Source organism: Cygnus atratus, chromosome 1, assembly GCF_013377495.2.
Source record: "Cygnus atratus isolate AKBS03 ecotype Queensland, Australia chromosome 1, CAtr_DNAZoo_HiC_assembly, whole genome shotgun sequence".
Lineage (NCBI taxonomy): Eukaryota > Metazoa > Chordata > Aves > Anseriformes > Anatidae > Cygnus > Cygnus atratus.
In genome coordinates, this window is record NC_066362.1 from 15134633 (window position 1) to 15159635 (window position 25003).

General features: G+C 37.7%; 2 protein-coding genes across 2 annotated transcripts in view; one reads left to right on the plus strand and one right to left on the minus strand.

Annotated features, from left to right (window-relative positions):
* The window catches only part of COG5 (component of oligomeric golgi complex 5), a 186423-nt gene that overhangs the window by 133267 nt on the left and 28153 nt on the right, over positions 1-25003 (minus strand). The window lies entirely within an intron of this gene.
* Positions 18420-20563, plus strand: GPR22 (G protein-coupled receptor 22). Its single transcript, XM_035549481.1, has one exon. It carries the CDS (start codon positions 19262-19264, stop codon positions 20561-20563), a length of 1302 nt encoding a protein of 433 aa, XP_035405374.1. The 5' UTR covers positions 18420-19261.

Sequence of the window (25003 nt, forward strand, 5' to 3'; positions counted from 1 at the left end):
AGCAGAGCTGTAATTTTGTCTCTTACATTACACACTTAACGACAAAAGCAATTTTTTGATAATGAGAATCAGCTTAAGGTAGACAGCAATGAATTAATTCTAATAATTACAGGTACTAGTGCAACAACTCACATTTTTGCACATATCAAAGATCACATAAAGATTACGAATAGAAAGGAGTGTGCAACTTCAACACCATTTCTTCCCTCATGCTTATTTTAATGTGACTTCCAGTAATGAAAGCCTAAAAATAACTACAGACAATATGAATTTTTCAGGTAACATAAAACCAACCCTCAACTACACAGTACGGTTTATGCTCAGAAGTGTCCTTCTTCAAATGTGAATAAAATACCCCTCTCTGTAAGCAACGGTGAAGGACAGTATTCATCAGCCATGGACTACAATTGAAACAAGCAGATATTCCATCCATAATGAAAGAGAAATTTTCTGTGAGTTTCGTGCACTGCTAAATTTTTCAAACCACTACAATTGTAAAACATCCTTTGAGCAGTGGAAATTCTTCCTGGCTGCCATTTTCTCCACAATGGGGCAGCTTGGAGACCTGTGTATTTTTACTTATTATTTTATTGAGGGAGAGAATTACTGAAGACTACTGATAGAACATCCCATTAAAGATCTTGTACTGAAATTCGAGAATTTGAGCCCAGCCATTCTATTTTTCACAGAATGTTTTCCTCAGGTTTTTAAAGCTATGCTTTGGCAGAGGGGTTGGACCTGATGATCTCTTGAGGTCCCTTCCAAGCCCTACAATTCTGTGATTCTGTGATCCTATGATATTTATAGAGTTAATCATGCTCATCTTTTAAACAGTTAAGGAAAGGAAAGCAGCACCTTCAGATGTTATTGCTACAGTGCCTTCTTCCTGATATTAAAAGAGCATATTGATGCATGAAGCTTGAAAGGGAAATCATTTTCCCTACTGCGCTTCATTCACCATGCAAGGCTGAAGGTTGTAAAACTGTTAAAAAATGACAGAGGCTGCTGTCTGGTCCAACCCACCTGCTAAAGCAGGGTCACCTAGAGCAGGTTGCAGGTTGTCCAGACAGCTTTTAAAGATCTCAGAAAATTAAAGGATGATGAAACCGAGGAGAGCGGCTGATTCACCAGTGGGCCGTGCTGCCATCCAGAGGGACTCTGGCAACCTGGAGAGGTGGGCTGACAAGAATCTCAGGAAGTTCAACAAGTGCAGAAACCTGCGCCTGGGGAAGAACAACCCCAGACAACAGTACTTGTTGGGGGACACCCAGCTGGAAAGCAGCTCAGCAGGAAAGGATCAGGGTGTCCCCGTGGACACCAAGTTGAACATACGTCAGTGATGTGCCCTTGTCACAAAGAATGCTAACAGTATTCTTGGCTGCTGTCCCTGCAGGGCCAGGACAAGAGGCAATGGACACGACCTGGCACACAGGAGGCTCTGTCTGAACACCAGGAGCACTTCTGTGCTGTGTATGTGACTAAGCACTGGCACAGGCCACCCAGAGAAGTTCTGGAGTCTCCCTCCTTAGAGATCTTCAAAAGCGACCTGAACATGGTCCTGGGCAACCTGCTCGAGGTGTCCCTGCTTAAGCAGAGGGTTGGACCAGAAGACCTCCAGGGGTCCCTTCCAACCTTAACCATCTTATAATTCTGTGACCTCTAAGGATGGAGACTCCACAGACTCTCTGGGCACCTAATCCAGTGCTCAGTCAATAAAGAAGCGAATTAGCTCCTTATTTCACTCTTGTGCCGGGGAGCCCAGAACTGGACACAGTACTCCAGGTGTGGCCTCACCAGGACCAGCAGAGGGGAAGGATCACATCCCTTGACCTGCTGGCTAGACTTTGCCTAATGCATCCCAGGATACCATTAGCCTTCCTTGCACCAAGGGCACATTGCTGGTTCATGGTCAAGTTGGTGTCCACGAGGACCCCCTAGGGCCTTTTCTGCCAAGCTGTTTTCCAGCTGGGTGGCCCCCAAAAGGTAGTGGTGCGTGGGGTTGTAATTCTATACATGTAAACAGATCTATGTCTGTCCTTCCTCCTGCCCAACCTCCATAAAGATAATGAATTTTTCTGATGCATTTAAACAAACTAAATGCCAGAAGAAAAAGCTTTGTTCTTTGTTTGATTGGAAGGTGGAGGGGGAAGTGGAAAAAAAGAACACAATGTCCATTGTGCAAATGAGTAAAATCAGGGTAAAAATGTCCATACAAATCATGGCTTGAACTGATTTTTCCATTGTCATTGCAGCAGGCCCATTTTTGGTGAAAGGTCTGCTGTGAAAAAGTTCATTTAGGAAAGCTTCTGGGCTGGGAATGCAGTATCTGAAATTTGGCATTCTTCCTTGGTATCTTTTTGGAACCAGGATTCCACTTTAGAGAACGCATTCCTGGGTGTTTTAACCAGCTGGAGCAGAGATGTGGTTGTTGGTTCTGTTTGGTTTGCTACATTCAGGTGGGTAATGAGATCTATTGTACAGGCTCAGCACCCAGCAAGAGCTGGGAAAATGAAAATAAATACAACACTGAGGTAGGTCCTGAGCAACGTCATGCACGTCTGCCAGAAGGATGAAGGGCTTTGGCTCTTCCCATTCCACTAGCACCTGCTGGAGCTGCCTGTTTTCCCATGTCATTTCACGCACTGATGGGCTGCAGAGCCCTTCCTCCACTTCAGACTGGGGCTTTGTTCACCTCAAAACTGCTCTGCTGTCCTCCTCCAACATATAACCCCTCTGCAGAGACTGCAATTGGTCTAAGACGTTACAGAAACATTTTACTTTAGGGTTCACTGATGCAGTAAGTGAACAGTTCCTTTGTATTCAAGCCTCTATTTGTTGATGTGTGATTTAGCCCACAAGCCATTCTCGGCTAAAAATACTACAATTTCTAAAATTAGCTGAAGAATCCAAAATGACCGGAATCTATTCCCAAGTACTACAGGCAAAACTACTTGCAGACTTTTAAATTACCTGAATGGAATAGCTTTTTCTTTGCTAATATTTGTTTGACAGTTGGATACCTGCCTTCTTTTTTAAGATTGCTTTTTCTTTCCATAAATTTATCATAAGATTTCCCTTAATGAAATTATACTGCAGTGTTAAATACACATATGTCACCAGAAAAGGAATTTCATGAGCACAGAAAAAAATCTATTCGTTCTTTCTTGGATGTTGGAAGACCAGCATCAAGATTTCGGTGAAGCATGAAATGAACAGGTTTCATTGCTCATAATGTCAGCTCTGACAGAAAATTCTAGAGGACATACGCTAATTCCTGTTAAGTGGGGACCTAAGAGTTGTAACAAACCAATTGAAGCTAGACTATTCACTGCTGTCACAGGAAAACTTTGTAACTGCATTTCCGCTCCAGTCTGCAAATACATCCAAAAGTTTGAGTCACAATTCAAGGCGAGGAGAGAAATAAGAGTTAGACATTATTCTCACAGGCTACAGTTGGTAAAAAGGCCACACTGTAAGACCAACTGATAAAATAACAACAGTTTCTACAGAAACAATTACATTGTTTGTCTCCAGAAAGTGTAATTCACAACACTTCTGAAGAATTCAAGTTGATTTTATAATGATGATATACTTCATATATGCACTTACATGTGTATATATATACACACACATATACAAATGTGACTACCGTACATATATAATATATATAATCATAGCTATAGGATACAGAACAACTACATTATCAGGTACTCGTTGTTTAGTTGAACAAGACAAGACTCACAATGGGCGCTATTTGGCAGTGGCAGAGTTTTAATTGAGCCCAGCAACCACTGATTTCTTCAAGAGAGGAAAAAAATTGCCACCAAAGTGCCCCGGTTTGCCTGAGGATCTGGGACAGAGCTGAGAATGGCCGGGAGGTGGACACGGCAGGCGTTTTGAACAATCCTGTATTTATCAGTTGAGTTGAACAGTAAAGAGTTGGGTACTGCAATTAAAACTACTCGGACATGATTTCGTTCTCCTAAACAAGTTCAACTGAATTTCCTCCTCAGAAGCTCAAATAGCATTCAAAGACCAAACCACAGAACTAAATGGTTAACTAAGTAGGAAGTCAAAAGCAAAAAGGCAGCAAAAGAAAGGAAAAATATTTTTCTGACCAGAGGGTAGAATAGAAGCTGCCAGACACTTTTCTTGAGCATCAGTCAGAAAAGAGGTTGGCCCAATCCCTGACCTGTTTAGTTTCAGATAGTAATAATAGTAATCAATGGAGATCATAAACCATATTTTGATCTGTGAATGTGTAATATTTGCCAAGAGAAACCAACATCTTGAGTTATTTTGCTGGTGCTAGTATTACTTTAAAATAATGAATAAAAGCCCATGCTTTAAATTCAGCTAAATTCGCATTTATTTCTAACCACTAATATTCCCCTGTGTCAATAACCAATAATGCTATCCCAGAGTAGAGCATTGCTGCCAATTTTACACGTAAGCAATAAAAATAGTTTTTGCCAGAATTAAAACTGAATTTCTTTCCATTTATTTATTCATTCAACGGATGCATTATCCAAGACTCTGCACAAGAACAGAATATTAAATTATTTCAGCTGGATGTGCTTCTAAAAAGAATCTAAAAAATTAAAAAGATTAGCGATTTGGTGAATTCATTTCTTAAGCATCCAGGACTAACAGCGCTCAGCAATCTTAAAATATACTTTGAAAGTACGGATGCTTTCAGGCCAGCACAGAAAGAGAAAATAAACTTTGCATCATAATCACATATTTAAACAAAGATTTAAAATTACAGATTAGCAATTTTATGTGGACTCTCTACAGTCCACACTTCTCTCTGCAGCTGCTTGTCTATGGAATTTTTGGGATGAATCCCATCTCCATTCTCATTTCTTTGTGCTGTAGATGTGCAAATCTACTCCAGGCACTGTGGGCTGTTCAGGGCAATTTTGTTCCCAGCTGATCATGGGACGCCATCCAGCAGATTGCCATACACGGCAGTCACGCTCAAATGAATTATATTCTGATACCAAACTGAAGAAACATTGCTATAGCTGAAGAATTGGAAAAAGTAAAAAAAATTAAAAAAAGAAACAACCAAAACCTTAAAGGAAGGTTTGCATGTCAAGCTCTTAGCAGTTTTCTACAAAAGAGACCGTGAAATATCCAACATTCTCTGTTCACTTACAGCAAAAGATCATTAAGGAGGAAAAAAAAAATAAAATAAACAGGAAAGCCTGTATCTGGCTATATAAAGAACTCTCAAGAGCAGCTCAGTTACCCTTGCAGCAATTCTCGCAGCTTCCCTGTCCTTGAATCTGAATCATTTAGTACTCATCAAAAATTGATCCTACCAACACCATGCCTGGCTCATTCTGAATAGACGCATCTTCTGTTCTTCCTGCCCCATCACACTCACACTTAAGATATAGTTTATACTGGGAAGGATAAGAGGAGAACTGCACCAAAACACGAGCCACCGAAGCTGTAAGTAAAAGGTTTTCCAGTATGGCACAACCCAAAGTACTGCACGCAGAAGCACTATATCCACTTTGTTCTATTCACAATATTGATTTGCTGAACTGTTAGGTCCTACATGATTACAGGGTTGGTTCAGTAAGTGTTTTTACACTTGACAACTTCCTAGCTGATGTTAGAAGCAGCAGCTCCCAGATGTCAAAATCCAGGTGAAATGTTCTCCAAACACAGTTCTGTATTTTTTCCCTGTGTTTAATAAACCCTCTATGCATGCTGCAAGACCTTTTTCCTTAGAGATGCACGCTTTTTTAGTTTAAAGATAGATGAGAGAGTTTTACTGCATTTCATCAATATATTTTTTACATCTCATTAATTATTTGCATGTTTGGGGGCTTTGTTTTGCTCCCTCCCCCGCTTCCAATGCAGTTGAGGGCTTAAAGCAATTTAGACAGAAGTAAGGTTAGTGCAAGAAATAATTTATATTCTGACTTTGCCAATATGTTACTTTACTTGGTACAAGAAAATTAATGTCCTAGGAGGAAGATTTTGATCCATGAATATTTCTCCACTCAAATTTCAACTTGCTCATTATTACTCCAAAGCATTGCCTTGGCTTACCTTTCTTCATCCAGTCCAGCTAGACATTAAAAAATAAATAAATAAATTTGTGTTTAAAGACCTGCTAAGACAATAATATGTAAAATTTATATAGTCCCTGTGTTTTTTCAAAAAGAAACTGGCCTTGTATTACAGAGACTGAACAGATCCACAAAACCCAGGCGGACTTCCCAGATCTGCCCTTGTCTTCTAGCACACAGACAAACTGCTTTGCTACAAAACAGAATGGTGTGAAGAGAAACTATGAAACAGATACAGGATGCTCACGTATTGTGGTCATGGACATCACACAAGCAGGTCAAACCCTTAGTTGAAGTGTTAATCTGCACCATCTCTAGCTGTCCATGCAAGTGTACTCTAGATTAAAAGTACTGAATGCAAATTGAAATTTCTGTGACTAATACATTTTATTATTTTATTATCCCAAAGTATATTGTAAGAGCTGCTTTGCCTACAGACTTAAAGATGACTGAGAGCAGTTTTTAGACTCTCACAAACTGCATTAAGAACTTGGTATCATCACATGCTATAATATTTGTCAATATTCGTATTTAATTGACAACCTGAAGAGCCATACAGTCCCTACAGACATGTACTCAAATACCACTGGAAAATCCTTGTTGAAGTATTCTATCCTACACCAACCTACATATTGATCATTGTGATAATGTTGGCTTAAAGATTTTGGAGATGCAGTGTTAAACAGCAAATTATCAAAAAAACTATAAACAGGGCGATACCTAGAATTTTTTGATGCTGGTGAATAAAAAGTGTTTCTGAAGAATATATGAAAAATTGCAGAGAAAACAAGTTACCCCCTGGGGTGAACAGGTGGGGTTCAATTAGTTTTTGTTTCTCCTTTGTAAGCAAGGCTGCAGAGAAGATATTGCAGCGTAAAACAACTTTATGGAAAAACATTTCCAAACAGACCACCAGCAGGCTTAGTGTAGTAACCACTTTCTAAGGGCAGGCTCTCCTTTCCTTCCCTTCCTTCTTCACATTAAAATTAATTTGCCTGATTAATAAGAGAAATTACGTTCTCCTCCATATTCAGCTGTCTCTCAGGAAGAGTCATTTCTCACTGGGCACCACTTCTACTCGAGCAAGGGCTGGAAAAGACCTCTGCTTCCATCAGGACTGCAATGCCTCTTTTACAACGACAGCAGGACAACCGGCAGAGTCGGTATGTAGTAACTCATGTGGTATTCCTCTGTATAGGCTGTACCCATTGCTGTGTGCTGTCTTTTCCTCCAGGAGATCCTGGCTGTAAGCATCCATTTGCAGAGTTGCTAGCTGACCTAGTAAAACCAAAGCTTCCCACTTTGAAAGCTTCCAGAAGAAATGCAAATAATATTTTTCTACTTTCCCATTCCAACTCCACTTTATAACTTCTATCACCACAACCTCATTCTACCTTTATGTTTTAATTTATTAAATAGATCCAACAGTGAAGGCTGCTGAATAATTTGACAAGTTTTTTCTCTGTACACATGTATTTGTTCAACATCTATTAGTGTAACAAAAACGTTTCTACTAATCACTCTCAGTTTCTTGAGATTTTATTAGTAAAATAAAACTTGGGCTTCAGGTCTAATGACTGCAAAGCCATTTCTAGGCATCAGCCACATATGAAGCAAAATAGTATGCCCTTCTTCAGACTTACTGCTGACATTATTGCTCTCAACCTTCCCAAAAAAAGCAGAAAATTAAAGCATTTTTCAAAGAAGCTCTGGTTTGTTTCAGTACTACAATAAGTGATTTCAAATACAACAATTACGCACTAAGGTTAAAAATAATTTAGGACGTGGAAAAAAAAATGAAACTAGGGTTCAGGCACCAAACCCCCTTGATATTTAAAAATCACAGATGAAATTCGTTCTTCATATGCATGCAATTTAAACAGTTCAGGTATTCATTTTAGATTCCAGAACTACAGTATTTGTGTTAAAAACAAAGATGATATCAAGGATATTATATACATTTATTCTCTTAAGAAAGTGACAGGCTTTCAACAACAAGTAACAAAAAAATTAACTATACTACAGGTACAAATGAAGCAAAGTAGTGTACCCAAACAAGAGGAAGAAAGAAAATAACCTGAAGATGATACTAACACTAACCTAAATTTAAACCAACACACACATCAATAAAATGAATATTCTTTTTAGCAGAATGAATGGTGAATCCAACACCCTGCATTATCTTAGTTCAATTTCTGTACTATTACACATTTATCATTATAACTTATTACTTTTTAACTTTCACGTGTCTTTTTATGGCACTACATAAACAGATTTTCTATCAGTTTCCCCAACAATCTAGAAAAATAGTAACTCAAAACTAAGGTGGCAAAGAGGGGAAGACAGCGTATTTTATCATTGTTTAAAAAATCAGACAAGAAAACATAGTACCGCATACTATTTTTTCAGTTTCTGAGAACTTAATATAAGGAATATCACCACTATCAAATTGTGAATGAATGACTTTTTATATTTGAATTGAACACAGGGACTTGAGAGGTTGCTTTAATCACTTATAGCAGACAACCACAACTTGGTGGGGGCCAGGGAGAAATCAAACTACTGTCCAGAGATTTTACCTTGTTGTCTGAAGAAGGTAAAGCATGCTCTTGTCACTGCAGCTGCATGGAAACATTCAGAGCTATTGTGTGTGTTGCTGAACTTTGATTGCAAAGGTAGTAAACCTGCTGGATCCTTTGTCCATGCTTTTTGCAGCACTTCCAAACTAAATCAGCCCAGGGGATAATGGAGGGAGACTGCAGCACATGAACTCACGCCGATGGTAACCCGTACACTGTGGGTGATCTCAACAAAACTGAAGGAATATAGTTTATGTTGTGATACACACTCATGTTGTGTTCACTCTTCACTCACAGGGCAATTAAGATCGTAAGACCTTCATCTCCTAATTTCAGCTAGAAGAACTGCTGCTAGTAGGCACTGCATGTTAACACTTTGTCTTAATGAAGAGAAAATCATATTGCCTCCCTATTTTTAAAAATGACTGGAAAGTAGTCTATCCAGGGTCTGTCAAATAAACAACTCTAATCTGTTTTCTTGTTTTGTTTTACATTAGCAATTCCACTCAAAGGCTATTACAGCAGAGGGGTGTCTAACAGAACTCCTGCGGCAAGGGTTTATAACAGGGTAGCTCATGTTGCTACTGCTGCTTCTCACCCTGCGTATGTGACCAGGCATGGCTTCCACAGCATCCAGGATATGTAATGGAGAATCCTGAAGCATAAACCTGCACGTTGAGTTCAGCTGCCTCTAACTCACTGTAATAAACCAGCCAGGAAGCCTACTGAACTGTTGATAGTGATGCCATTCTGTCACACGCAGAGCGGAATGCCATCGTCAGCCAGGATTTGGGGTGCCAGGCAGCACAGTAACCCAAGCTTCAAGACGTAATGCTGAAAAGCTTCTTCCAGAATACAAAGTATTTTAATGAAAGCAAGGTGAACAATCAGCTGGGACTTCTAACCAGAAGGGAGTATGTCCACAGGCAGCATTAGGACCCTTCAGCTACCACACTGACATGTTTTCCAACTTAGAGAATCGACCTTCTTTCAGGCACACTTTTGGAAGCTTAAAATAAACAATGCAAGCCACCTGCTTGTGTTTGTGTCTGAAGCGAGATAAAAGATAAGATGTCAGAGTTCCAAAAGCCTTTCCAACAAAAACCCTAACTAAGGTTCAGTTCTTGATTGCCAACTAAGAATATTTTGTAAGAGGAGAAATCTCTCATGCTCCCAGAGTGCAATTTTAATGAAGGAAAACCTAAACTCACTGTCATATTACAGGTTTTTAAAGAAAAATGAAAATATTATCTTGAAAAGTATAGCCATTATTTAAAATTTTGCCAATATGTACTACATGATATAGCACCATTTGTTGTGAATGTTTATACTAGAGGACAAGTCACTTCCACAGAGGAAAGCAGGAGTCACAGTGATGTTACTCAAATTACTATTAAATTTAGCAGCCATACTTCCTTCCTGAGGATAATTTATATTCTATTTTTTTTTTCCATTGAAATGAATAAATAATCGTACAATAAGGGACCAAGACCATGATTTAGCTACATCACTAAAACAAGTTTACTGTCCTAATATGAAAAAGGATGCCTTCTCTACCTATGAGTGATGACCACATCAATGGTTCCATGATTTTTTTTTTGCTCTCTCCTCATTTTGCAGAACTATAAGATACAGTTTCAGTATTAATTGTTGAAGAGCCTTCTGTAAACTTACGCATTTGCTTACAAGTACAGGAGCTTTCAGTGCTGAAAAGGTGAGCAGGTCAACTCAAGTGGTTTACTACTGGACAAATAACCTACGCCCAACAGTTTCACAAAAGCAAACAAAGCTCCTAAAACATATTTACTTTGTAGCAGGGTAACTTTTCTGTATTCAAGCTGCTATGCTAACATTAGATCCACATCTTGACAATGAATATGTATTCATTATATATATAATTATGTAGATATACATTTACTATTATGTGTATATATAATTAGCTTTGTGTCACTTCCAAAGGTATACATCTTTGCAAACACAAAAGGCAGCACAATGAAACTATATATATTTAAGTTAGAAAATCATTTTTTTCTTTTATTTTAAATCTATGGAGGTAATTTTAAAATGGAGAAACCAAAATCAGCAATATCCCATGTGTAGGAATGTTTTCTGGCAACGGAAAAGGGGAAGTTAGAAATAACCAATAAATAAGACATTATGAAAATAACAAAACAAAGAAAACTGTGGCAGTCAACAATGAGGGAGAAAAGAAAATCAACATTAAGGATAGAACACTGCATGAAAATTTAATTTTGTGGATATTGGTATTCACTACAGAAAAGTGATAACGGTCTTAGAACAGTTCTTGTTACCTTAGAAAAATGGGGATAAAGCACTTGTGTCAAAAGAAAGAAGAGACTGCGTTACCATCAGTCTGAATGGTATTTATCTACAAATTCTAGCAGAGTTTTTCTTATCTGTTCAACATGCCACTCTTAAACAGTACTAAAAACCCTTACAAGTAGAATTCGTGTACTGGACAGCAGTCAGATTTATACATCTTGAAAATGAAAGTTTGCTGCAGCATGGTCTGGGCCATAATTTCGGTATGGGGTAAACCAGAACACCTTGGCACATACAGCACAACAATGGTATGTCTGTACAACTTCCAAACCTAAACTATCATCATCCATTGCTTATTTACTCTTAATACTATAAAAGTTACTGGATTTTCAACAACATTCCAAGAAAGTTCTTTGCAACAGCCTATTGAGGAAACTAAGGTTTAGCTAGGTAAGAAACACGTTTTAGATATGGATCACAAAGTACAAGGCCAAGGACAAACAAAAAACTATCCAGAAGGACTACACTAGGAGTGGGCATCACACTGCCCAGTGCGGGTTAGTGCAAGGTACTGGACGATCAATTCAGCTGCAATTTTGCAGGTGCATTGTGTAAATAATGATGAAGAACAGTACTAGGGCAAGACTTCCCAAATCACCTAATCATTTCGAAAAGCAACTTAAGGTCTAAAGACCTTATGTGTCACTGAAAGATGTGCAAGATCTAGGAGCCCAAGTCTCTTGCGAAAATGAGAGCAGATGAAATTTTACACCCAGAAACAGTAAGATTTTGAACAACTACTAAATGAGCAGCAGGATTCTAACTAGGCAACAAGACGTGAATCCCAAAGAAAGCAACAGAGAACGCTGCCGGAGATCTCAGGGAAGATTATCACAGAAATTGAAACAAGAACGGTGCAGGGAACAAGGGAAGTAGCAGGCACAATTCCGCAAATGTGTTAATACAGACTCCCAAGAGTGTGCCTATCTCATGGCACATGGATGTTTGACAGTTTGCAACAGGTTTATGTAAACTTAAACCCAAAGGCCACAATAAAAAAACATGCTAACATTCCAAAATCAAGAATTCTAATAGAAAACATCAGAACTGAGTACTTAATTTGGCCCTGATATGCTTACTGTACAGCTGTTAGACATTGCGAATGTAAGGGATCTTTCTAACAAACAAACAAAGCTTCTTTTAAAATCTGTGCTGCGAGAGGTGGCATTAGAGATGATCTTGGAAGGTCACCAGCAGAGTTGAGACCTGCCGAGCTCCCAGTGCCCTAGCGCTGTGCCGTAACAGTCAGTGGCAGGACATCACTTCCTGTGCGTAGAAAGTAAGACAGTGGACAAAAGATGAAGAAGACCAAGAAACATGCTACAGCTTTCAAATTTTTGGACTTACTTCTCTCAGCAAAGCAGAAAAACATACTCTGGTAGAAGATGATGAATTCAATTTGTAAGTACTATATAGGGGTGGATGCTATGGCAGTTGCAGATACCTTGATCCCTGTGGCTCCAGCGCCTGTTTATACACGCAGACCTCTGTTGTTCTGCCTCTCCTCCTGCCTCTCTGCACCTATTCTCTCCCGGCATCACGCTGAATGTGCTGATATGGAAACAGGTATAAGAGCGGCACATTTTTCTGTCTCGGCTGGGTGTCTGTACAAGGCTCCTCTTGCCCACTCTTCCCTACCTACCCTTTGGGATGATGTCATCTGTTCGCACCATCTCCGCCAGCAGCTGCACAGCGATGCCTGGTAAGTGTGTCTATCCATCCACCTACTCCTCGTTGCCTCCATATGGTGCTGCTGCTTCTCCTGCTTCTCTCTCCAGAAAACTTGAGCGTGATATGCTCTTAACTCAACTCCTCATCATTCTTCTCGCTTTCTGCGGATACAATTTTTGCCATTATTTCGTTATTGCCTCCTGTAATAATATAAGAAGTAATTTGTGACTCCTTTGCTTGCACTTGAACTGTATTTCCAAACTATATATCCAAAAATCCTGTTGTCATCTTCCTCCATCTTTTTCTTTCTAACACTACAGCCCAGCCAATATCTCCATCTTTGCTCAGGCACACACTGAAGAATTAGACAGGGAGATGGAGACTCATCTGTTTAAATTTAGACAGGCTTCCCTACTTATCCTAAGTCATACTGAAAGTGAAGCAAGCAAATCTCTTTAATAATATTAGTAGATATGCTTTCATTTCAGGAATCCTCTTTATCACGTCATCCTTCGGAGCTGTACTTGGTGTTCATTGGTTTCAAGCTCTTGGGAGGCAAAAGAAACAGAGACAGCTCAAAGAGTTTGATCAGCTGCTGCTCAGCGTAGCCAGCTGGCACCTTCTGAGTCCAGGATCTTTGTTCAAAGTTTCTGTAATCTTTCCTTTCTTTCTTTTTTCTTTTTCTTTTTACCACTTTGCATTTTTCTGAAGGTAAAAGTGGAATAGGAAGCAAGCTAAATAAATGTGCAGCCATTTAAAATATATATATAATGTTACCTAAATATAAATAGCACATTGGATGGCTGTTAAAGAGGAATAGTTATAATAAATAAAAACGAAATGCGGGCATTTGAGTTACACAATTGCTCTGTATAATTGCAATAGCAACTTAAAAACTTAGGACACCACCAAAATTTGACCAAAACTGCCATGTTAAACCAAGCTTTAACAGTTAATACTTTATCAAACTTTAAAAAAAAGTAATTATTTAAAATCACGAGAAATCAGAAAACACTCAAACCCTCACCACTTATTTGTTAATTTGTTAATTTTATTAATGTTCTACTACCAGTAGAACATTTTATTCTGAGATATTCTTATCTTACTGGCTTCTACAAACTGATTTTAAAAATTATTATTTTCAGTCGCATAGTAAATGTATTTATAAGGTTTATTTTAGCATTAGTAGTAATTAAAACAGATACTGTACTACACTTTTCACACTCCTCATTATGTGGCTGTGAGCACTGTTTACACTGACAAAACAGATTCAGAAGTAAGGTACAAAACAAAAAAGTGAAAGTGGGGACCCTCCCCAGCCCCCACAAAGGTCAAGAACATAACGCAAGACACAACCTTACAAAAACCTGGGAAGTCTCTAGCAAAATTCATGTAGAACATATAAAATATCTTTAAAATTAACCTTTCATCAAAATTCACAATCTACACTACTACAGATACATTGTACATGGTGATGGATCATAAAAATCATTCTTTACTGATTCATGAACTGAATTACTAACCCATTTTAAGGGTCTGAATAATCTCTGTGAATCCTAATAGAAATTTTCCTAATATTCATGGGGGTGTCGACTTGTCCTGAATATCGTTTATTCAAGACAAGACCTAAACACTGGCACGCATATAAACATACTGGGTAAAATTCAGCATGGCTTGCAGAAAAGGCAAGACAGTTTTATTTCAGAGATGTTCCTAGGACAAAAGAAAAAAAAAATCGCAAATGGAAAGTAGGCAAATTCAAATATAGATCACTGCAAGCTTTTTAAGTAATAACGTTTAATCAGATTTTTTTTTACAGCGTCATGTGGCTCCCAGTGTACACAAAGTAAAGAGTGAAAAGGTAAAAATAAAACTGGCATAGCCTTAATATATTCCAGAATTCATAAATCATTTGTAAATTTAGTCCTTTTAGAAAAGAATCCTTATATAAATCGGGGGGGGGGGGGGGGCGAGGGGGGGATCAATCCCATATATGAAGCACAGTTTAAGCCCCACATCACTGACCAATCAAAATTAGTGAATGCACTGCATCTCTCTGCAGTGAAGGGAAGCGACAAGGTAGGCTGTCATTCTGCAAAAGCTGCCCATCGCAAGCTCTCCTCCCTGAAGCGCTGCTCTTCTTTTTTAGAAAGCCTGAATCTCGGCGGTGTCTCTGGAGACAAGAAGCCTTCAGTATGTTAAATGACTTTCATTATGTGTTTTCAGATGCTTATTGATTCTACAGTGGGAAGAGTGGGAGACTGCAGCAGCCTCTAAAGCAGAACTCAACCAGTTGTATACATTAGCAGTATGCTGAAACAATGGCACAGTACAGGCACAAATTTTCATTAAGGGCATTTTTCGAAGATATGCTTATTACCCTCTTTCCCTTCTACTCTGCTAACAAGTGAGCAAAATGAATCCCTCCAACCTGGAACTGCTTCACCTGCATCGAGAATTTATCAAACCTTTAGTGGAGGTAAGATCTGTTCCTTATTATGGTATGCAGAATAAGCAACATTTAACAAAAAAAGGGAGAAGAAAAAAAAAAAAGGAAGCGTCAGATTTGACTTACACTTAAATGCTAGTTATCTTGCTGTATTCGAGTCCAGGAAATACTTGAATGCTATTTCCCCTTACCCATTAAAAACACAGTGGTAGAAAAATGCAATTCTGTATGAAAGTCTTGCAGAATACTGAGAGCCTGTTTTGCTCTTACACCACGAAGACAGTACAGTTTGGGTTACTATAGTACTGGGAGGGGGGAGACGGACGACACAAAATGCAAGCAGCAATATTTTTTTCCTCCCTCAGCAGTATTTCCAAATATTGGCAGTTAAATAGGTTACAGCTTTGTGCAGTTATTCTTTGAAGAATCAGACGGTCTGTTAATTGGTGTATACTTATTGCTTTCTGAAGGTCGAGTAATATGACTAATTTCTGACTTGCTCATGAAATGCCCCTTTTTTTTCCTGTTGCTTTTTTTTTAAAAAAAAACTTATTTCTTCCATTACCCCCCACATTGAGCCATTTATTACAAACGTGGATTTGCAACACATTTATATCAAGAGAGAAAATTTGAACAGTGTGCATATCAAACAAAAACCTATTTCCTATAAAAGCTCGTTGGCTGCTCAATTTCTTATTAGAAGAAGAGAGCTGTATGTCTCAACTAGCTGCTCACAGGCACTATAAAACTACATTTTCTAGCTCTAGTCACAGGCACCCTACATCCAACAGTTACTGCTCCTAGTCGGGGTTTCCTGTAACCTGCACTATTTGGAGAAGAGGAGACTTATCCAAAAAACTAAATTCATGGAAGTTAACAGAATGACATGATTTTGCTAGGAAATAGTGAACACACTAAGTGGTTTTCTATGGAATTTGTAAGATCCAATTTTAGATATCTTTTATTCATGAAATAAGTGATGTTACAAAATATATTGTTGCATTACTTGATTTTGAAATGATAAGCTCTACTTTTAACCATTTTTTTTCTCCTCTTCACAAGGGCATGCAGCAACTAATTCAGTTTTCCAACTGACAATACGAAGAATGCAGTTGACCGGGTACCTTTCTAGCTGTATGACCTCCGAGCAGCAGGACGCATCACTAAAATGTATTCTTAAGACATAAAGGAATTAGAAACAAACAAAAAAATGGAACACGCTTGTATTACCATTTACTGTGCACGACACTTCAACAGTATACGTGGAAGACTAACACATCTGCTCACATTTCCTTGCAAGAAGGATGCAATGATTGATTCTTAAAATGGTGAGCATCTCTTAAAGAGGGATTTATAATTTAAAACCAGAATTGTGGAAACTACCGATGCATGAAGAAACAATGAAACATGAATTCCCACATGGAGAATATGCATACTTCACCAGCAAGCTGCACAAGGGTTTAACCAGGCTTTTTCTAAACCGCTCATTAAATATCTTATTTGTCATAATGACTAATGGATATTTTTCTCTCAATTTTATGATCTGTTATGTATTCTCCTTAAGTGAAAATAAACCAAATTAGGTAACTCATGGTTACTCGCAAAGCACATGAACTGGATTTTATGATGTACAGCAACTTCTTTGACTAAGCCATCACTCAAAAGTAAAGAGCAGGAATATTACAGAAAGAAACACGCAACTGTAACTAAAGGATGCCCACGTACACTCTGAACACAGAAGTCAGATATTTTTTGTTTTTTAAACCTGGAAAATAAAAAGAGGCTGCTACAAAATGCAACAGGGGAAAGAAATTAACATCACGTAACAGAAGGTTTGTTATTGCTGGCCTGAAACTCAGAACAGACACACAGAACACGTGCTGGTCTGTACAAGCATCTCAGGCAACTGAGGAGTCCCCATGTTTAATCAAAATTTGCTGCTGCTGAATTGCTGGAACAAAAAAAGGAAAAAAAAAATCTGCACGGAATGAAATAAGAGCCCAGCTACCACCTGGTTCCGAGGTGACAGTGCATGTCAAATACCTGGCAGTGACACCATGTACGAATTTATGACAAGCTGCTACGATGATCTGAAAGACCCCTGAGGGACAGAAAACAGGTAGGTCAGAAGTTGCATGCACCCAGCCTCTGTTCTGCATTTACAAGGGAACAGGCAGGGTTCAGAAAGGCAAAGTGTTTGGTAAATTACCCCTCTGCCTTGACATTTCAACTCGTGTTTAACTGAAATTGATCCATGCAACAAAGAGGTGATGTATAATCTGGGTATTTAGATTGAACACTTAGATATAGCACATCTGAAGCTTTCTGTTGTCGCAAGATTTCAGGTAGCATAATGTCACAGTTAAGACCTTTTTTGTTTGTTTGTTTTGAGTGAGATCTGCTTCTGATTTTCTCCTGGCTTTTACTAATACATGAGAACTCAATTTATCAAGTTCAAGTATTCGGAATGGTCCTTGAAATACAGTCAAAGCCAGGACTACATACACAGAGGAAATCATATTCCTGAGGCTTAATATAAACCTATTAGAGGTTGCCTAAATTAGAAATTAAACAAAGCTTTTGAAATGTATTTCACGCCTGAAACTAATATGTTCTAATTTATATCTTTTGTATTTAAGAGGCAAATGTGAAGTAACTGTTGAAGCATAGCAAGAATTTTCATCATACAATTTGCAATTAATAGTATTGTGCAATTGAGGCTTTTCAGAACTGCAGATAAAATCCATTTGCATATTGTATCCCAAATATGCTTAATTCATACTTTCATTAAAAAACAGCTCATTTTTGTTCACCTTAGTGCTATCCATTTTTAATGTATTCAGAGTGGAACAAAGGTCTGCATTTAAATTTAGTTTCATGCCAAGTACTTCCCCTCTTAAATTTAAAGCTACTTATAAAATCCTCAAGCATCACAACAAGAAATTGAATGACCTCTCTTTTGTTTATTCATCTCATTACAAACTCCAGAGCTGGCTGACACTATAAATAATAGACATGTCAGGTATTAGATGCAGATGCTATGTTTACAACCTATCAGCATGTGTAAAACAAAGCAGATGCAGCCACAAAATAAAAATTTCCTAGATTTTTAGATCTCTCTGGATCTCCTAGATGCATTAAATGCTACTTTTTTTGAACCTCACTTTCTCTTAGGATAAACACACTGTGTATACAAATCTGCTGGATTTAATTTCAGTATGTAAAAAAAAAAAAAAAAGAAAGACGATTTTATATTTAATTTTATTTTATAAAACTATTCCTTTAAATCTATTCTGGAATAAAATTAAATACACTTCCATTCCATCTAGGCACTGATTTCTTGCAGAAACAGAATATTCATAGCCTTTTATAATAAACTCCATTACCCCAAATCTATGTAAGATTTGCATTTGAAATCATACATAGTTACATAAACTCTCTACAGTGATAAGTTTCATACATGTAGATGCACACAAGATAAAAGTGAGCAGAAGTTTCCAAGCTCTATAAAAAATCTGCTTAATCGCAGAACTTCCTATCTCAGCCCACAACACTCTTACGAAGTCTTCAAAAAAAGAGACTGCTAAATTGCCATAAAATAATTTGTGTTCTTTTTATGATACATAAGCAAGTGTTCCACGCTCCTATCACTTTCTGTTTCCACAAGAGCCTTTTTAAATTGATCGTGAGTACTAATTTGTTAATACTCAACAGCATTCTTCTGAAATAGCCCTCAACACAGTACAAAGGCAATGCACAAGTATAGTTTATTCAACAAGCGGGCCCTTTGTAAAAGCCACATCACTATAAATAAAGCCTTGTCTCCCCTAAGTGGAAGCTTTTCACTTTTTTTTTCCTCTTTTTTTTTTTTAAAGAAAAAAAAAAAGTCCTGCTTTCCTTTTAAAAGGAAAGACCTTATTGTAGATTCTCTGGCTTTTGAGTCCATGCCAAGCACAGCTCTAAACATACAGTAAATAATTAAGAGTTTGGTAAGAATAGATGCTTTTCCTCCCTCCTCTCCTTTCCCAGCATTTTTCCACAATAACAAAAAAAATGTTAAAAAAGAAAGAAATCAAACAGTTCCATATTTATTTCACCTTTCAGGAGAAAAAAACAACTGCAACAAAAGAATGTGTTTCTCCCCCATTCTGGAGGTCAACATGCAGTCTGAATCTAACATTACAGTTCGAGATGCCATTGATGACATCGACACCAACATGTACCGACCCCTGTCATATGCATTAAGCTTTCAAGTTTCTCTCACTGGATTTTTGATGTTAGAAATTGTTTTGGGACTTGGCAGCAACCTCACCGTGCTGGTACTTTACTGTATGAAATCCAACTTAATCAATTCTGTCAGTAACATAATTACAATGAACCTTCATGTACTCGATGTAATAATTTGTGTGGGATGTATTCCTCTAACTATAGTTATCCTTCTGCTTTCACTGGAGAGTAACACTGCTCTAATCTGCTGCTTCCATGAGGCTTGTGTCTCTTTTGCAAGCGTTTCAACTGCAATCAATGTCTTTGCTATCACTCTGGACCGATACGATATCTCTGTAAAACCTGCCAATCGAATTCTGACCATGGGAAGGGCTGTGATATTAATGACATCAATATGGATCATCTCACTTTTCTCCTTCCTGATTCCTTTCATTGAAGTCAATTTTTTCAGTCTCCAAAGCGTGAGCACTTGGGAAAACAAGACGCTTTTGTGCGTCAGTGCAAACGAATACCACACGGAGCTGGGGATGTACTACCACCTCCTCGTGCAGATCCCAATCTTCTTCTTCACCGTTATAGTAATGCTCATTACCTACACCAAAATACTCCAGGCTCTGAATATCCGAATTGGCACGAGATTTACAACAGGACAAAAGAAGAAAGCTCGGAAGAAAAAAACTATCTCTCTGACCACTCAACACGAGACTACCGATGTCTCACAGAGCAGTGCGGGGAGAAACGTAGTCTTTGGTGTAAGGACTTCTGTGTCGGTCATAATCGCCCTGCGCCGAGCCGTGAAACGGCACCGGGAGCGACGAGAGCGGCAAAAGAGAGTCTTCAGAATGTCCCTCTTGATTATTTCAACCTTCCTGCTCTGCTGGACACCCATCTCCGTTTTAAACACCACAATCTTGTGTTTGGGCCCAAGTGACCTTTTGGTTAAGTTGCGATTATGTTTTCTAGTGATGGCGTACGGAACGACTATATTTCACCCTCTCCTTTATGCATTCACCAGGCAAAAGTTTCAGAAAGTTCTGAAAAGTAAGATGAAAAAACGAGTTGTTTCAATAGTGGAAGCGGACCCCATGCCAAATAATGCGGTAATACACAACTCATGGATAGAGCCTAAAAGGAACAAAAAGATTACCTTTGAAGACAACGAAGTAAGGCAGAAATGTTTAGTACCTCAGGTTGTCACTGACTAGACTTCAGTACTCACCAAAACACATCAAGAGGAATATTGAACAAATTGTAGAAAAATACTGCCAAATAAGAAAAACTTTTTTTTAAAAAAAAAAAAAAAAAACTATTGGCTAGACTGTAAATTTTCCGATATCTATGTTAAATAGAGTAGGTCTTGTATATTCGATTTCTTCATTATGTAAGATATCTGTTGCATGGCCGTTTGTTAGCGTAACACCATGTGTATATTTGTCAAAAATATTCAAGTCCTCTTTTTTAGAAAATAAATAGCCTTAATGAAGTGCAAACTTTTAAAAATATTTGTATGGCTGAGTTTCTCTGTAAATATAAAATAATTTTTAAACAAGAATTCCACTCGGGAATGCTTCATTTTCTAAGGCACAAATTCAACATTTTGCAAGACATACTATTTAATCTTATATTCAGATAGGTAATTATTTCAAATTTCTCCAGCAAGCAATTACCATGCACGTTTAAAAAAAAAAAAGCCATTTATGCTATGCTCTTCAATTAATGGTTCAGAACCAGTTCATTTTTATGGGAAAAAATACTCAGGTTGGTTCAAAAACTGAGGATACTTCCACAAAAAAAAGGGAAAAGTCTTGAGTTCTGAAACAGTTGATCACAGTCTCAGATCTGCAGTTTCTATACGGAAAGCACACAATATTGAATAATTACAGGAGGGATGGAGGGGGCTAGAGGCAAAGAAATTACATTACAGAAAGGCAAAAACAGATGTAAAAGTCCTTGGGCCTGACATTAAAAGACAATCAACCAACAAACCGTTTGTGTGCAAAGACTCAGATTTTCACACTGCTCCGTGACTGGACCTCCAGCCATGGGGAGGCTGGAGAATCTTCCGGAAAGAGATTTTTCATTCATAGCATCTATCTACATAGACAGATACAGCTGCCAAGTGCCACAGCTAAAGTAGATGATTTTCCTGTCCTCGTTAACTTTTGTATTATTTAGAATTCACCTTTCCTCCAATGATGATCAGTTCTGATCATGCAACTGCTTTGTCACAAGCCAACCATCATGACTGCTAGCTACCCTATTTCTCTATTTTCTGGACAGTCATGATATACCATCACTCCATCCTTTTTCCATTTCATCTTATACCTTTGGTGAAGAATCAGGAAGCCTTAAGAAGTCATTATCATCCATAGCACTGCAAGCAAGAATTGAGATATTCATCTCCTCCTAACTTTTTTGTGAGCCTTTTGCACTATCCCATGCATAAAAAATAATTATTTCAATTAACAGTGGCTACATTCATTGACTTGGGTACCGGTTGCAGGGGGAATAGGGTGGAGGGGGTGGGGAAGAGGACCCAGAAAGCTACAAAATCAATTAGAATGATTTCACTTGTCTGGTTATATAAACCGCTCAGTGTGTCACCAGCTACCACTATAATTAAAAGGCTAATTCTCAGTAAGTATTGGCTTCTATTAAAAGCAGAAACAAATAAACAAACAAACACAGAACACATCCCTGAATATGAAAACTAGTTTGACTAAAGTATTAGATTAAAAGTGAGTATTTCTGAAGCATTTTTCTAAAGTTGCCTAGGAAAAAAAAATTAAGTGTGGTGTTAAGGGAGCAAAAAGTTATCTTCCATCACATTTTTAAATCATATCTGTATTGCCAACACTGGTTTATGGTTAAAAAAAAAAAAAAAAAAGTACTTTTAATGTACCTTAGTTTACTTCAGCTCATGGCTTAGTTTACCAGAACAGAAGTCTCAAAAAAAATGACTCTATATTCCAAAAAGACCAGCCTCTTTAAATTAGCCAAGTTCTGACTATAAGTTTTATTATCTATTTCATAATAATTAATTACCTAAAATTATTGTGCAATATTCATTCAGTCATAATTTCATTGGCTTTGTTTTAAAAGCTAACCCAACTATACCTGCATTCAACTGTACCCACTTACAAACAGTATGAATTAGTGTGAATTTCATTCAAGCTACCCCTCATTTCCTACAAGAACAGAAATCCTTCATCTTATTCAGAAGTAAACTTAACACTTGTGTACATGAAGGTTTTGGTTTTTAAATCCTGTATGTTTCAGATTTACCACTTTAAAAATATTCTTGAAGGAGTAAGCTTTTCTGAAAAGAAGTGAACTCAAAAAAACTGAGAAACTTTTTTTTTTTTTATAACAATTCTTTCTTTCTCTGAGTAACTGTGTTCAGTATTCTGAGCATTAGAAGGAGGAGAAAGTGGGATCTCTACGATTAATGGCATAATATGATCTAACTGATGACTTACCTTCCAATAAAACATTCTTAAATTAATTTAAAATACTATTCATTTATTTAAAAAGACGAAAAAAGATATAATGACCACTGCACATGAATATGCTTGTCATTACTCATGTCCTTATCTGAAATAATTGTTTAAGAAAAGCTTACAGATTTGAAAGCTTTCTCGACAATCCAGCTTTACTTTTAAAAACTAAAGAAAACCTCAAGTACTACATATTTTGTGTTAAAAGCTCATTCACTAGAAATACAGATTCAATGAAGCAGTACTTCATAACAAAGAGAAAATACAGCCTAGGAATTAGGGCAAGAGATTAAGTCAGGTTTTAAAGGTTATGTCGATCAATCAGATCTTACAGATTGGCTGTAAGAACGTAAGCCAGTTCATTTGTACATTTACTGTTCCTCATCTTGCATTAAATAAGGAAAAGAAAAGGGACTTGTACAGTGTTAGAGTGCACTTTGAGGTCTGCAGAAGAAAATTCTGCACAGAGCAGGGAGTAAGAATATGTGCAATACTGTACACATGCAGGATTCATTAGAAAACAGAACCATACATGACCTGTACCACAAAGATGACAGATTTAACACAAACAAGACTAAATAAAGATTAACTAGTGGAGGAACACTGTATGTCCTACTGATACAGAAGAGGATTTTAGGAGGGATATGAAGGTGTGCCGTGGGTGCTTGACAGACAAAAGACTAAAACAGAATGCAAAAAATAGTCAGCAACACTGGAGAAAAAAGGGCAAATACATGCCAAAGTATTGTACAATAAGAAGCCCACTACATTCTTAAAAATCATCTCATCAGAGTGAGTCATTAGTTCAATTACACTTCACACCACTCAGCCTAAGGCAAGCAGAATTGTACAGGACTCTAAAAATGCTAATTCCAGCAAATACATCGTGGAAACTCAAGCAACAACCACCAGTTTCCACATAGTCTCTATCCCTAAAGCATTAGCTGGTACCTGTTTTCTTCTAGCTTCAAACGCAGTTCCATCTGATTTCACACTGTAAAATGAGGTTAGCCCATGCTAAAAATACAAAAAGATGAGGACAGTGCCAGCACCTATTACCTATTCAAGAGCCACACCTTAAACTGGTACATCACACACTAGGGAAATAGAAACCGAAGTAGATCACAGATACCTAGTTTCAAGATGGATGGCAACAATTTTTATGGGTTACAAGACACTGCTACTTGGTCACACGTTCTGTCTGCTTCATTAGTACCAGGGGAATAAGAATCATTACAATGATTTATAAACATATTAGATTAAAAATGTATACATCCAGATACGTATTAGATCAATACAACTCTCTTCCTCCGTTGTTACATAAATACACACATGCACGTTATACATAATTATTTCACATCAGTACACATTGTGAAAGTAGAATTCGATATGATATGGAGGGATTTTTCTAAGTTTATTTCTGAACCGAACAGGCAGACACTATGCAGACACTATGTCCCACCATACACATGCTTCAACATCTCTTTTCTCTCTCTTTTTTTTTTTTTTATTTAAAAGAAATACTATATTCAATATGCTATATAATTTACCTGGGCATTAGAAATAATTTTTCTGCTCTGTTAACCATTATGTACATCATACTGCAAAACACACAATGGTTCTTACTGAACATCAATGTATGTGCTAGGCATCACAATTCTTTGATAGCTGAATATTTTAGACACATTTGTTTCCTCTGAAGGAAAGTGTTTTAGCTACCAACTGCCATTAAAGTCTTTTAAAAGAAAAGAATGCAGCATTTCTTTAGCAAAGTTTCAATCTAGTATTAAAAGGTACGGAATACACTAACTTACCATTCCCTTCCCCACTGTTCAAACAAAACACCTCAACCATATAGCTAAGGACAATCGGCTTCAGTCTTAAAACCTTCCAGCTTTACGACAGCCAAATCCCACTCCCACTTCACACATACTGCTGTGATATCACTGAATTCATTCGTCTTACACCCAAAGGAGAGAAGAATCTGACTCCGTAATTACCTTCTCCTTTTCCTAATTCAGAGAACAATCCTGCAATTCAAAAAGCAAAATTAAACTTGGGGGTTGGGTTTTGTTTTGCTGGGCACTTATCTGGAGAGAAAAAAAAAAAAAAAAAAAGAGAGACGTAACAACTGACTAATAGGAAAAT

Excerpts from the sequence above, each read along its gene's own strand:
- GPR22 (XM_035549481.1), top strand. The coding sequence starts at position 19,262 with ATGTGTTTCTCCCCCATTCTGGAGGTCAACATGCAGTCTGAATCTAAC.